Here is a 13017-nt window from a genome sequence, read left to right as displayed (position 1 = left end):
CACATTCATTGGATAAGCAGATATGTATTTTATCTGCCTGTGGGTAATGTTACCAATTGGGCACATCAGTCCACGGAAAGACACTAAAATGCACATATAAGTTTGGAGGAACTGATACCAGATACAATTTGTCAAGTTGAGGAAGTCTCTTTTCATGTTGAAGACTCTGTCGGGGAAAACCCAGTATGATTTTGCGGTCTTTGTGGAAATGACCTACTAGCACATTCATTGGATAAGCAGATATGTATTTTATCAATAACTAGGACTTTAGCTGCAGCACCATCTAGTGTGAGTGTGCTCTTTCTTGCCAATTCCTACATGAATCCATGTCCTTCTCAAACAGGATGGGCCAGTGCTTTAGGCTCACTCAAAAGGTAGATGTGTGTATCTGATGGCTTTTGCATCATTCAAACACTATACAGTAGCTATAAAAATGAGGTGGAGCAACTAATTATAACATATTTAGTGTAGATTTGATGGGTGTGCGATTTCGAACACAATTTATTTCCCATAACACTGATGGTAGTTGGCGAAAGAGACAAAGAATACTAGGATATGTACCTCAAAAGAGAGTTCATTTTAGTATGCAGCCCCTTCCAACGAATTATTCTTATTACATTTCACAAGTGAAAATGGCATTAGAGCAGTGAATGTCATCTTAGAGATCACCAAATACGAATAAACAAGACAAAGAAAACTTACAAAACAGACTACATTACAGTCATGGATAAGTCAAGCGAAACTGTATACTACTTACCAAGCAAGGAAGCCTTGAATCGGATTTTTCTACCCACATTTCTACCTTAAGCTTTTCACACAGAGAAGGCTAACACATTTTTTGTGGTCCATAGAGAGTGACACTCGGCTCATCCTCTCCCTGTCCGCAGAACCGACGAACACCAAAATCAACTTCCACAGGTGCATGACCAGCGCCAAAGCAGGAACGGCGGCTGCTCCTTTTACCCCCTAGCCGCCAAGACCTAGAGCATCCTCTCCTTCCACTTCCAGACATCCCCATCCCTGCAGGAGTTTAGAAGCAGGCTAAAAACCTGGCTGTCCGATTGACCAGGCCTAGCAGCAGCTATCCCCAGTGCCTGGATACCCTTACAGGTGATAAGCAGTGCTTTACAAATCTGTACTGATTGATTGATAACTACAGCGCTGAATTGTTTTGGAAAAACATTGCCTGGAGGGGTGTACTTTTTGAATCAGATTTTTTGTGTGGCGTCTGATTCAGTACAGGTCTTCCCAAATAAAAAATAAAACACATTACCTCAATTGGGTTGAACTTCACGCAGGATATGCTGTCAACGCCCCATGTGAAGGATCTCATTGGAGTGTTCCTCTGCTCATCCCATATGTCTACCTGCTGCCCGCATGTAGCATATACCGCTTCTTTCCAATGGTGATCAATCCCTGTGTAGACAGTCTGAAAACACAATTAGAATCAGTGACAAACTATTCAGATTTAATCCAAATTGCAAGTTAGAAAAGTACGTGCTTATGAGAGGTCTGATCACAACTTTGAGCAGCTCCTATCCTGATTTAACATTGGAAGGCTCTAGCCAAAAATGCAACCACAATGTCTACATCCCAGTGCTGAAATTAAGTTTGCTGTAAGTCTAGTAACATGTCCTTAAAAATGTGCCCACAGCCCTGTAAATACTCCTGGCCATTGGAGGCATCTGTCATCTTAATAGAGATGCAGTAACCCTTTTTCACCAGCAAAACTCATCTTTTCCAGAGTTCCAAATAACAAAGTGGCTAGCATGGAGATGCGTAAATAAAATAATATGGCCTTAATTTGGGGAGTGATGCTTAACTCCCAGACTCACAACCAATGTTCCCTCTAATTATTTTCCTCTGCGTGCGGCAGTATAAGGTCCCTGTGCGCTGCAGCAAAGGCTATGTGCGCCAAGAACCCAACCACATGTGAGGGTGCAGCGCCAATAATTAGTGCAAATATCACTCAAACATTTGCATAATAAATAGAAAAGACAGTTATTTCTACACATACAGCACCACATGAAGGGTCTTAAGGCAGGTTTGCGACATACAACAAAAATAAAAAGGAAACAGTATTCAAAAGCATTTTCTCCATTGAAGGTCTTATAATGTAGCAATGTGCCCCTTACTGTCACTTGTCAAATGTGAATGCTACATCCCTGAGAGGTGTCTGTGTTATTCAAGATAACACCACAATGGAATCTGTAAAAATGCATTGTTGTGACCTATCCTTAGCCAACCACAGAACATTCCTTATATGCGTTTTATCTCCTGCTGCATTTCCTCCATGCCTTTCGCAGCCCTGCCAAGTACCATGCATCAGGCTTAGACTAATGCATTTTAGTGTGGTGCTCTGGAGGAAGAAAAGCATACAAGGAAGAGAGCAAGAGGAGCATGAAGGAGGTAGTGTTTAAAGCAGGGGTCTCCAACCGGTCGATCATGAGCTACCAGTAGCTCGCCGACCCTTTAGGAGTAGCTCGCACTGCTATCTTATTATTGAGAAGTCATTTAGGCATTTTATTTTGTAACCCATCATTCTCTTTGAAAGCTATCAGCTCTTGCCCGCCCTCACACCAACCGGCTGCTCTGATTGGCTGAAGTGAACTTAGCTGGGGTGGGGTGGGCTGAAGAATGTGACGTTCTTCCTTTTAGTCTGCGCCACCTGTCTTCTCCAGGCTGGCACCTCACTTCTCATTTACTCTCCGTTTAGGCCTCCCGGAGCAGCTGTGAGGTAAGTGGGCCCTGACTGAGCATTAGCCCTTTCATTTTAACCTTGGCTGCCACTGCGCTTCAGATCTGCCTTCGGTAATAAAGCGCAGTGGGAGGCAACGTTAAAATTAAAACTCCTTTCAGGAACTGAGCTGATATCTCAGTGGCAGCCTGTGCTAAAATGCAATGTTCCTATTTGCACTAATCCGCTTTCCTTGATTTTACCACACTTTCATTTCCCTTGCGTAGTAGTCAGTGAAAGCGGCTCAGTGCATGCAAGTAACTTTGATTTTAACATCGGCTGCCACTGTGCTTTAAATTTAAGGAATAAAGCGAGTGGCAACCGAAGTTAAAATCAAAGTTCCTTGCAGGCACTGACGGTTATCACGGTGCCAGGCAATGTTAAATCCTATGTGTTTGCCTGCACTGAACAGCTTTCATAGTCATGTAAAGGCAAATATATAGCGCTGTGTAGTAATAGTGAAAGCCTTTCACTGATTACTACAACGCGCTATATATTTGCCTTTACATGACTGTGAAAGCTGTTCTGAGCATGCGAGGACCTTTGATTTAAACATCAGCTGCCACGTGCTTTACATCTGACTTAACAGTAGTAAAGCACAGTGGTAGCCGACATTCAAATTAAAAGCCCTTGCATAGGGTTTGAGCAGGTGGAGATTAAGGAGTCTACTATCTTTGTAGGCGTGTTGGACTTTCTGTTAATTATGTTCTGTTCAAAAAAGACTTCAGGCAAGATGTTTGTCCAGCAATAGAGTTGAGCCGGTATTTGCACTGACTCTCGTCTTTGCCATTCTTCTGATTTCTAAATGAGTCTGAATGCCTCGTACTTTTGCCTGGAATGCTTTTCCCAATAATTTGAAGGCCTGTATGGAGAAAGTATTGGTTGTATGCAGGAATTATTATAATACCCTGTGCTAGCCTGCAATGTAAGTTTCTAGGTTGGAAGTATTTGAGAAGTATTGTCTGCAATGATTTTTTAGGACCTTTACTGTTTATCTCACTACGTGAGTGATGCATAATAGCTTGGATGAAAACTTCTTGTGACTGGTAACCAGTGAGGAGCCTTCAGCAGAGGAGAGTTGTGTTTTTTTTTCTTTGTACTGTGCTGCTACCGCCAGGGCCTTTAGGGCGGCGCAACCGGTGCCACCTGGTGCTGAATTCGAGTGGGGGCGACAGTATTATGGAAAAGCACCTTATGCTGCATTCCTGGCATCCGGCATATTTCAGCCAACAATGAAAATAGCAAATTAACAGGGTGATAAATGTACTTCCTGGAAAGAGACAGATCGGAGGTTTGTGTAATAATCTGTAAGTGTAAAGGAAGTTTTTACTCATCGTAAGGTAGCACATAGGGTTAATAAGCCTGCTGCAAAGAAGTTGCAGATCACAAAGTGCATATATAACGTAATGTAAATTGGTCATCGGGTTACTACTTTTGTCAGAGATACCATATTGTTGCTAGCTCTTTATGAGTTAAAATCCTAATGTAGAACAGTGAGCAAGTAACTGTTATCAAAGAGCTGCATGAAAACTGCAAGGCATAGGGCTGACTAGACCGTTATGATTTCCCCCAGTTTTTCATTATCCTAATGTTGCAAAATAGGTTCATTTGGGTAGAAATCAATTCTTATTATTAAAGAGAATCCACCAACCATGGTGTTAGGTTTTAAATTCTATGTTTCTGCCTCTCTTGTCCAAGCACTCTTAAACTATCTTGCCTACCAGTATGGATGACCTCTGACTCGTATACTTTCTTGTGCTCTGCCTTATGTAACATTTCACTGATTGATTGTCTCTGTGTGATGTAAAGTGTCATTGGTAGGAGTGGTGCTATAAAACGAATTAAATGCATCTGAACTAGAGTGGTTAAGTATTTTGTTCAAACCACAGTATGGGCTCTGAAGAAATTAGGCTTAAAGTCAAAGAAACTGGGCGTGGGGGGGGTCTCTCGGAAAAATACGTGAGTTGCTTGGGGTTTAGTAGCTCACGACGATTTTCACTGACCAGAAGTAGCTCTCACTACACAAAAGGTTGGAGACCCCTGGTTTAAAGGTAGGAAAAACACAGGAGGGAGAAAGCAGCATGGAGCAGTTGGGATGGCAAAGAAAAGCACAAGAGGGTCAGAGAGCATCACTGAGAGCAAGAGTGTTTTGCAGATGGAGAAACAGACAGAGAGGAAAGCAACACGGAGCATGGAAGCATACAAGGGAAAGAGCAACACGGTGTGCGGGAGGTAGTGCCTCTGTGACTCTGCTTCAAAATGTGCTTTTTAATTTTATTAATAGATCTAGCACAGCGCAGTGGTGAAGGTCCAACTACCCCATACCTTGATTTTGCTCGCGAGAAAGTGGCACTCATAATTCACTGAAATTAAGAAAAGGTGTTGCGTAGCAATCAGAAACCTTGGTAGCTATGCATTTGTTAATAAGGCGTGGCAGATTGTGTGCCTTTTTGAACATTTTTATGGTAATTTTAGCACCCTTCTTGCCTACATACAGCACTGCAATTACCTTGCATACTTTCAAAAAGGCACCTAATCTACACCGCTCTATCAATAGGTTGACCATACCTCACAGATTTGTCAGGGTAGTCCTAGTTTTTCACCACCTGCCCCGGTAGATGTCAGTAAATTTGGCTCATGTCCTCGTTTTTAGACCGGGTTGACTGAAAACATTGGGAGGTGCCTTTTTATGTTTTCCAAATCGGTGATAGTTAGCAGCTGTTATAAAAAATCTATTTAATTAACTGGCATGATACTGGCTTTAAAATCTTTATTTTATCAATGTCTTTACTGACTCTTCTGTAATTCTGTACTGATGAGCGATGTTATTTTGTGTGCTCCATGTAAGTATAAATTGCAGTCAGCCCTGCCAAATACCACACATCAGGCGTTAGACTAACGCATTTCAGTGTGGTGGTCTGCATCACCGAACTGAAATGCAAAGTCACGCATTTATAAAACCTCCTCTGATGCCAAGCCCAGTGCCAGCTGGTAATTAGAACCACTTACAGAAAGCTGGCAAACCCCGGTCAGCCCTGCTTGCGGAGAATTGGGGGTTGGCTCAGTGTTACGGTAGTCCAGAATGTAACTCAGAATCACAACTTTATTCTTAAAATCAAATCCATATTAAGCCTCATGTTAGGCCCCACCAGGAGCACCCTCCTTGCTGCTCAGCCCTTCCACACCAACTGATTCTTTCTTCCACACCAACCCTCTCAACATTCTGATGACATCACCATAAGCTGATCATCAAGGCAAGGGCAACAATAGAGAGGATGCATTAATCACTTGCTAGATTATAACAGATCTCCCTTCATTAAATTTGTAAAAACCAGGCATGCGAGATCATAGTACATACATGCAATATAACCGACAATTAATAAATGTGTGAAGGTGGACTTACACACAAACAACATTTCACACAAATAATGGATGTATGCAAGGTGAACATACACACAGGTGACATGTCCAAGAGCTTTAAGAAAAACATAAATCTTTAAGAATATCATCAAATATTACATCAAACACCACCTCCCAATCCCATCCACAAAAGATGAGAAAAACATACAAGTTTTCTAATCTTTAACAATCACACACCCATCCCATCTGGGAAACCTTCTATTGCACACACTTGCAGGACTAGGGACACAAAATACTCCCACTACTGCACACACCTGCAGGAACACCCCGCAGGACTAGGGACAAACCTTCTACTGCACAAATTAGAAGGACTAGAGATAACCCCTCTACTGCACACACTAATAGGACTGAGGATTATGGCAAAAACATCAATGTCACATCCGAGAAGTTGGCAAATCAGCCAAATGGCCGGTGAGCGACTTCTCACCCGAGCCCACCATCAGATACTACATCAAACACCACCTCCCAATCCCATCCTCAACGCCAGTGTTACGGTTGAAAGAAAGATACGTAGTCCAGAATGTAACAGGATCACAGCTTTATTCTTAAAATCAGATCCACATTAAGCCTCATGTTAGGCCCCACCAGGAGCAGCCTCCTTGCTTCTCAGCCCTTTCACACCTACTGATTCTTTCTTCCACACCAACCCTCTCAAAATTCTGATGACATCACCATAAGCTGAGCAGCAAGGCAAGGGCAACAATAAAGAGGATGCATTAATCACTTGCCGGATTATAACACTCAGCTAGTTTTGGGCTGGATTCAGGAGCTACATTGTAACAACTTCACCTGTAGTGGGCTGGCGCCACATTCAGTTTCACTGACCTCATGTGACAAAGCAAGCAAATCATTGTCTGCATGATTTACCCATGGCCCAATGTCCGATATACTGAGTCTGACTACGCTCCTGGATATAGGCGCTCTACCGCCTTTTTGTTTTTAGTTCTTTTACAAAGTTTTCTATAGCGCAAAGGTATCAGGTATCAGAGCGCTTTACACAAGTACTAGTTGCGTTACATGTGGACACAATCATTTTTTTGTTAGGCATGGGGAGATTAAGTGATCTACCCAGAATTACAGAATTTTGCACGTCCTTGCCGAGACTTAAACCTGGTTCCACAGATTTGAGGTCGACCACTCTTGCCTTTAGGCCAACTCCTCGCCTGCGGTGTGACAGTGCAGTCTTGGCAGCTATGTGCTGTCCTTTTTCTGTTTGTATGAAATGTCCCCGTTTTTGGCTTTCGAATTCTGGTCACCCAATCTCTCAACAAAAGGCAGTAGCAAGCCTAACAGCATGACGTGTGCTTTCACAATCCCCAATATATATTATGGATTGTAAAAGCACACGTCGTGCTGATAGGCTTGTTGCGTGCCTTTTGTTAATAGAGTGCAGCAGATTGTGTGCCTTTTTGAGAGTGTTCATGTTAATTGCAGCTCCCAACATGCTTACACTCGAGGCTGCATTTAACATGAAAACTTTTTTTTAAACGTATGCAAACTGCTGCGCTCTGTTAAGAAAAAGCATGCAGCAATCCCAACAGCACCAAAGGTGCTTTCACAATCACTAATACATATTAGTTTATTGTGAAAGCACACGTTGTGCTGTTAGGTGCTATTAGGCTTGTTGCATGCCTTTTCATAGCTATCAAGGTCTCAGATTGCTTATGTGTGACATATTCATAATTTCAGTGTAATTATGAGGGACACTTTCTGGAGAGCAAATCAAGCAATGAGGAAGAGTGAAACACATATATATGAAAATAATTGCACTAATTTGAGCAACTAGAAACTATAAGAAGATCTTAAAACTGCTGGAAAGCACCTGAAATGGAAGGTCAATAATCTAGTCAAAAGTCATAGCTCACAACTAATCCTCATAAAATACAGTTTTGGAAATATGCATGGTTCGTGTTCTACATGAAACAATTCCCGGGCTCAGTTTGAAATGTAAATTATGAAAAGCATGTCTCATTAACCGTGACGGGAATTGCTGGCCTAATGGGTTTAAGCGCATGTTGCGAAGAATAAGCTGAACTTCAGAGTGCAGAGCCTGTAGTGTAGACTGAGTGTGCATGAATGATGAGCGTTATTACAAGTAACACGGCTGTTCGTGATGTCGAACTGAGGAAATACAGAAACATGCCTTTGCTCCAAACTGTCAGCTTTGTGTGCAATGAACAGCAAGCATTTTTGGCATTGGGAAATCTTAATTACCCAAACTCAAACATCAGAAACACGTCCTTCACCTATTTTATAGCGGAAAACCATAACCCCTGAATACTTAGTATGCAGTGGGTATAGACTACTTAGTCTGTTACAGGTAAAGGAAATCCGACGGCGGGCCAGTAACTGTTTGACCACCGATTTCCACCTAGTTAAGAATGTTATTTAATAAATCGCCCCAAAACGAGTGTTGCTTAACAACAAATTGATTACTCAGTCAGTGAAAAACGGGTTCTGGAGGCCGAGCGTAACCGTACACAGTGCAATTACAGGGCTTTCCAGGTAGTGACAGTACAGTCAGCTCAGCCCAGCCGCTGTTATACGTAACTTGCAGGCTCAGCCTCGAAGCTAAAGGTTAATGGATTATTAATGTTTTATAAAAATCAACATCATGTTAGTAGTAGTCCTGACTTCTATCTGTGTGGCCGACGATTGTGGTCTGTTCTTCACCATGGCACGGCACGGCACCGGACGCATACCTCTGCAGCGATGATCCAAGCCACAGCTTGGATTATCACTGCCCTGGGACAGGAGGGCTGGGCGGGAGGGGTCGGGGAGCCGAGGGGAGATGGGCACTTCCCTCGGGGGCTAGAGGGGTGTTTAATGTCACCAGAGTCCCATGCAAGTAAAGACTGCACTTTACCACCTGCACGTGTGAAGTGCACTAAATGCGCTCAGTAACACATGCACGATGCACGCCACACGCCCGCCCATGTTGGAGGACACTTCAGCCACCCACTCTTCCTGTGTTCGCGCCCTGAAGCGGACTGCGTGGGTGTTTTTTGCAAGTCTATAAATAAACTGGGAGGTGCCGGCACTTAATCACCACTTACTGCGGAGTGACCTCTCACCTGTCCTCCTTACACCCCTCCTATGAGGCAGCCCCTCTGCCGCCACTGCCTAAGAGGCAAGTCTGGAGCTGAGCTCTCAAGGGTCACGGGGATAATAGCCATGCACCCCTTGGGGAAACATTAGGACACCCGCAAACATCCAGGAAATGCAAATCCTTATTCGCTACGGTGACGTAGCTGTGGAAGGCGCAATACACGTGTGCTTTCACAATCACTAATGTATGTTAATTATTGTGATAGCTCACGTGTGCTTTTAGACTTGCTGCATGACTTTTCAAAAGACAGCACAGAGGGGGTCACATTGCCTGCTTTCCTTCAAATATTCATGTTAATCGCAGCGCCCATCATGCTTCAACACAGCGCTGCGATTAACATGAATACTTGTCTCGCCTGGTGTGAGCGCGCTTCAAAGGGGACACTGCGCGCCCAGATTCACCTAGGTGGGGGCGCGCGCATGCGCGCAGGTTAAAGGGAACAGTGCTCACAACCCTTGTGGCAGGTGAGGGAGCTCTGGAATTCACAACACTTATTGGAGTTGAGGAAGCTAAATACATGGTTAGTCAAGTGACCAAACCAACAAATGCTGAAAAAGGACAGGATGCTCTAAAGGTTGCATTAACTGCATTAAACATTTAAACAAAAATGGGGGGTTATCATATACAAAGAAAAAAAAAGTATGAATCTTTTGCTTTATTATGGTTCGTCACACAGCTACTGCTCCAGTGTTCGCAAGGTGGTGGCACACTGGTATATCCCTGAATTGGGTGGCACAGCCACCAGATTGCCACAGGTTGAGGTCATTGAGATAGATGTGTTAATCTGGGATGCATCGATATGTCCACTCTGCTAATTGGGGTAGTGTCCCTAAACTGCAGAGGAGGACGAGGATTTATTCTCAATGAAAGGCGGGATCATATGTGCAGCTGAGGTTTTGGGAGAGCCAGAGCCAAGCTCAACCTGTGTCGTGGTGGGCATGGCAAGTGAAGGTAAGGCTGCTGCAGAGTGCCTCTGGCCTAGGACAGCGAATGGCATTATGATGGGGGGGGGTAGGTTTAGAGGACACAGTGATGTGTGAGAGGGGATATTTTAGGGGAATGGGTTGTGGCTTAGCCAAGCTTCCTCAGCAAAGGAGGGTGAAGGTGGCTGATAGGATTTGTATAACGCTGGCTCTGTGCCAAATTAAAGGGGCGGGGGTCTTCATTTCTGATGAGCTGCTTGAAGTGATCGAGGAGGGTGTCCCAGGCTGATGAAAAGGGTCGCTTGTGTAGGTGCACGACTTCTTCAGATCGCAGTGCATCCCCCCTGGCCTTCCCCATTTCTGCATCGCATTGCCCCGTGCCATGCCGCCAACCCGCTTCGCCATCCACTGTAGGATGAGAACTTCCTTAGTGACCAGAAGGACCAGGCCAGCGAAGCATGTCCTCACCTTGTGTCGCATCCTATGCTTGAATATCCAAAACGTTTCCCACGTGTTGTCTGTAAGTTCAATGACCTCTTGTAGTACAGAGTGGATGGAGTGCCAGTAAGAGGATAAGGCTGGACAGGACCACAACAACATGTGCAGTAGATCTGCAGAAACCTACTAACACTGGAGGCAAGTAAGATGTGCATGAGGGAAGAAGAGGTTGAGCTGTGCTGATGTCAAGTAGGCCCTGTGTAAGATAGAGAGTCGTCTACTTTTAAACCGGGCATTTCAGGACACTTGTTGAGGAAATTCCACAGCCAGTTCTCACTCTTTGTGATGTAAAGCCCGTCCTATATCATCCTCCCATTTGCCTCTCAGAGTTGCCACTGGGTACCCTGTGTGTTCCTGTAAGGCCTTATATACCCACTTTATTAAGTAGCATCCTCTCCCCATGCAATAGAATCTGTGTAACTGAGTGCATCTGGGGTTCTTTGTCTAGTGTGAACCAGAGGGCTTGACATGCATTGCGCAGCTGCCTGTATGTGAGAAACTGTCCACGTGGATTGCAATGTTCTGAGGGAAAACAACTAACTGCTACATGCCCCAAAAAGCCTGGATGATGGTCATTGCTTGATTAAAGTAGCACTAAGTATCCATGCTGATGTGGAGTTGGGTACTAACCACAAATCAATTTCAAACAATGCTATTCCCAGTCAGTTCTGAGATTTGGCAGCAAAAGGAGTTGGTTCTGGGGAATGACACATTTGATATTTAAATCATCTATTTGTGGCTGTACAGCAGGCCACAAATGGCCATCAGTACGGTGGTCTCTGCATGTTGCCAAGGGATTCTTGCCTTATCCAATAAGAGTTGACTGAGGAACATATATCAAAGTAGAAAGACTACATATGATTATTGATAATAATATGTTTCAAAAGCAGCCAAAGATCAGCTATATTACCTTTCCAAGTATTGTGTGTAGAGGTTCCTCTTCCTCTCCATAGCCTGGGTTATCCATTTTCCAATGTTTCACAGTTTTATCATCTCCAACCTAGATATGTTGTACAAACACACACAATTAGAATGTTTACCACAAGATAAGGGGATGTTCACCTGTGAAGGAAACCTATTGCTTCTACATGCAACTGTCAAGCTTTGCTCAATTGCTCGGTTAGGATAAGGTACTAAATCCAACAACATGGCCTAACACGGGACGGCTTCAAAAACAGACTGGAATGCCTATCTGGACCAAGCACCTTCTCCAATGACTATCTTCAGTCACAACGTGTCACAAGTCTTTTGTGTTTCAGCCACTAATACTCTATAACGAATGCAATATCTAGCATTAGGCTAACTTGAAGACCCTAATGAATTCATTTGGACCAATCACAAACTATTCCTAGTGTGTGTTTAAATACATCACAGTGGATTTACTTTCTTGTCATTCGAGTGTCTCTCGCTACATGACTTAAACAGGCATTTACAATGCATTGGTCTCGCCTTTGCAAAAGTTAGAGCTATTAGCATTTTAAATGACAAAATGTTTATTTATGTGTTGGTTTTGAAAACAGATAAATAAATGGCATTGCCATTTAAAATGCCAATAGCTTAATCTCTCGCAAATGGGAGACCTATTGCATTTGCAATGCAATAGGTTGTGTATTTACGCGAGTTTGAGCTATTGGCATTGCACATAACAACGCATTTTATTTATGTTTCAAAAACACACACACACAGAGCCCCCCACACACACACAGCCACACACACATACACAGAGCCACACACATATACACAGAGCTACACACACACACACACACACACAGAAACACACACAGAGACACACAGACACACACACAGAGCCACATACACACACACACACAGAGCCACACAAACGCACACACACACACACACACAGAGCCACAGACACACACACACAACACCAAGCCACCACCTTTCTTTGACGGTGACTGTTGCACTCAAATTTTGCATAAATGCGATTAAATTGCTAACACAGTTGCGATTTGCATACGTTCAAAAGAGTTGTTTAATCGTATTTACTGCTTGCAAAAGGACCAGGCATGCGAAAGAGACTCATCCATTAACCTCCCTGATCAGACGAAAAAGAGTTATTTAAAGGCAGTAAATTCAGGAATGCACGGATGAGATCAGGTGATGAAGGCAAACATGTCTTAAAAGGATAACAGAGCAACACGGGCTCGAGTCTGGGAGTCACATTGTGACTCATCGTGGGAGGGGGGGGGGGGGTAAACTGCAGCGTGGGTGACACGATGGGAACGCAGAGTGCATCGGACCGTCGGTGCAGGGGAGTGGTCAAGACAGTCCTAGACATAGAGAGGGGGTGGCTGGCTCACAGTACCGCC

General features: G+C 43.8%; 1 protein-coding gene across 1 annotated transcript in view; it reads right to left on the bottom strand.

Moving 5' to 3' along the window:
- DCAF13 (DDB1 and CUL4 associated factor 13) overlaps nucleotides 1-13017 on the bottom strand; it is a 272700-nt gene that overhangs the window by 216572 nt on the left and 43111 nt on the right. The window contains exons 4-5 of the mRNA XM_086966098.1: nucleotides 11598-11687; nucleotides 1274-1429 (exon numbers count right to left, since the gene is read on the bottom strand). Coding sequence (XP_086822224.1) covers nucleotides 1274-1429; nucleotides 11598-11687 — 246 coding nt within the window. The remainder of the gene's footprint in view (nucleotides 1-1273; nucleotides 1430-11597; nucleotides 11688-13017) is intronic.

Source organism: Lissotriton vulgaris, chromosome 4_1 (assembly GCF_964263255.1).
Source record: "Lissotriton vulgaris chromosome 4_1, aLisVul1.2, whole genome shotgun sequence".
Taxonomy (NCBI): domain Eukaryota; kingdom Metazoa; phylum Chordata; class Amphibia; order Caudata; family Salamandridae; genus Lissotriton; species Lissotriton vulgaris.
The sequence above is the reverse complement of the archived record's forward strand: the minus strand, read 5'-3'. Positions and strand labels throughout refer to the sequence as shown.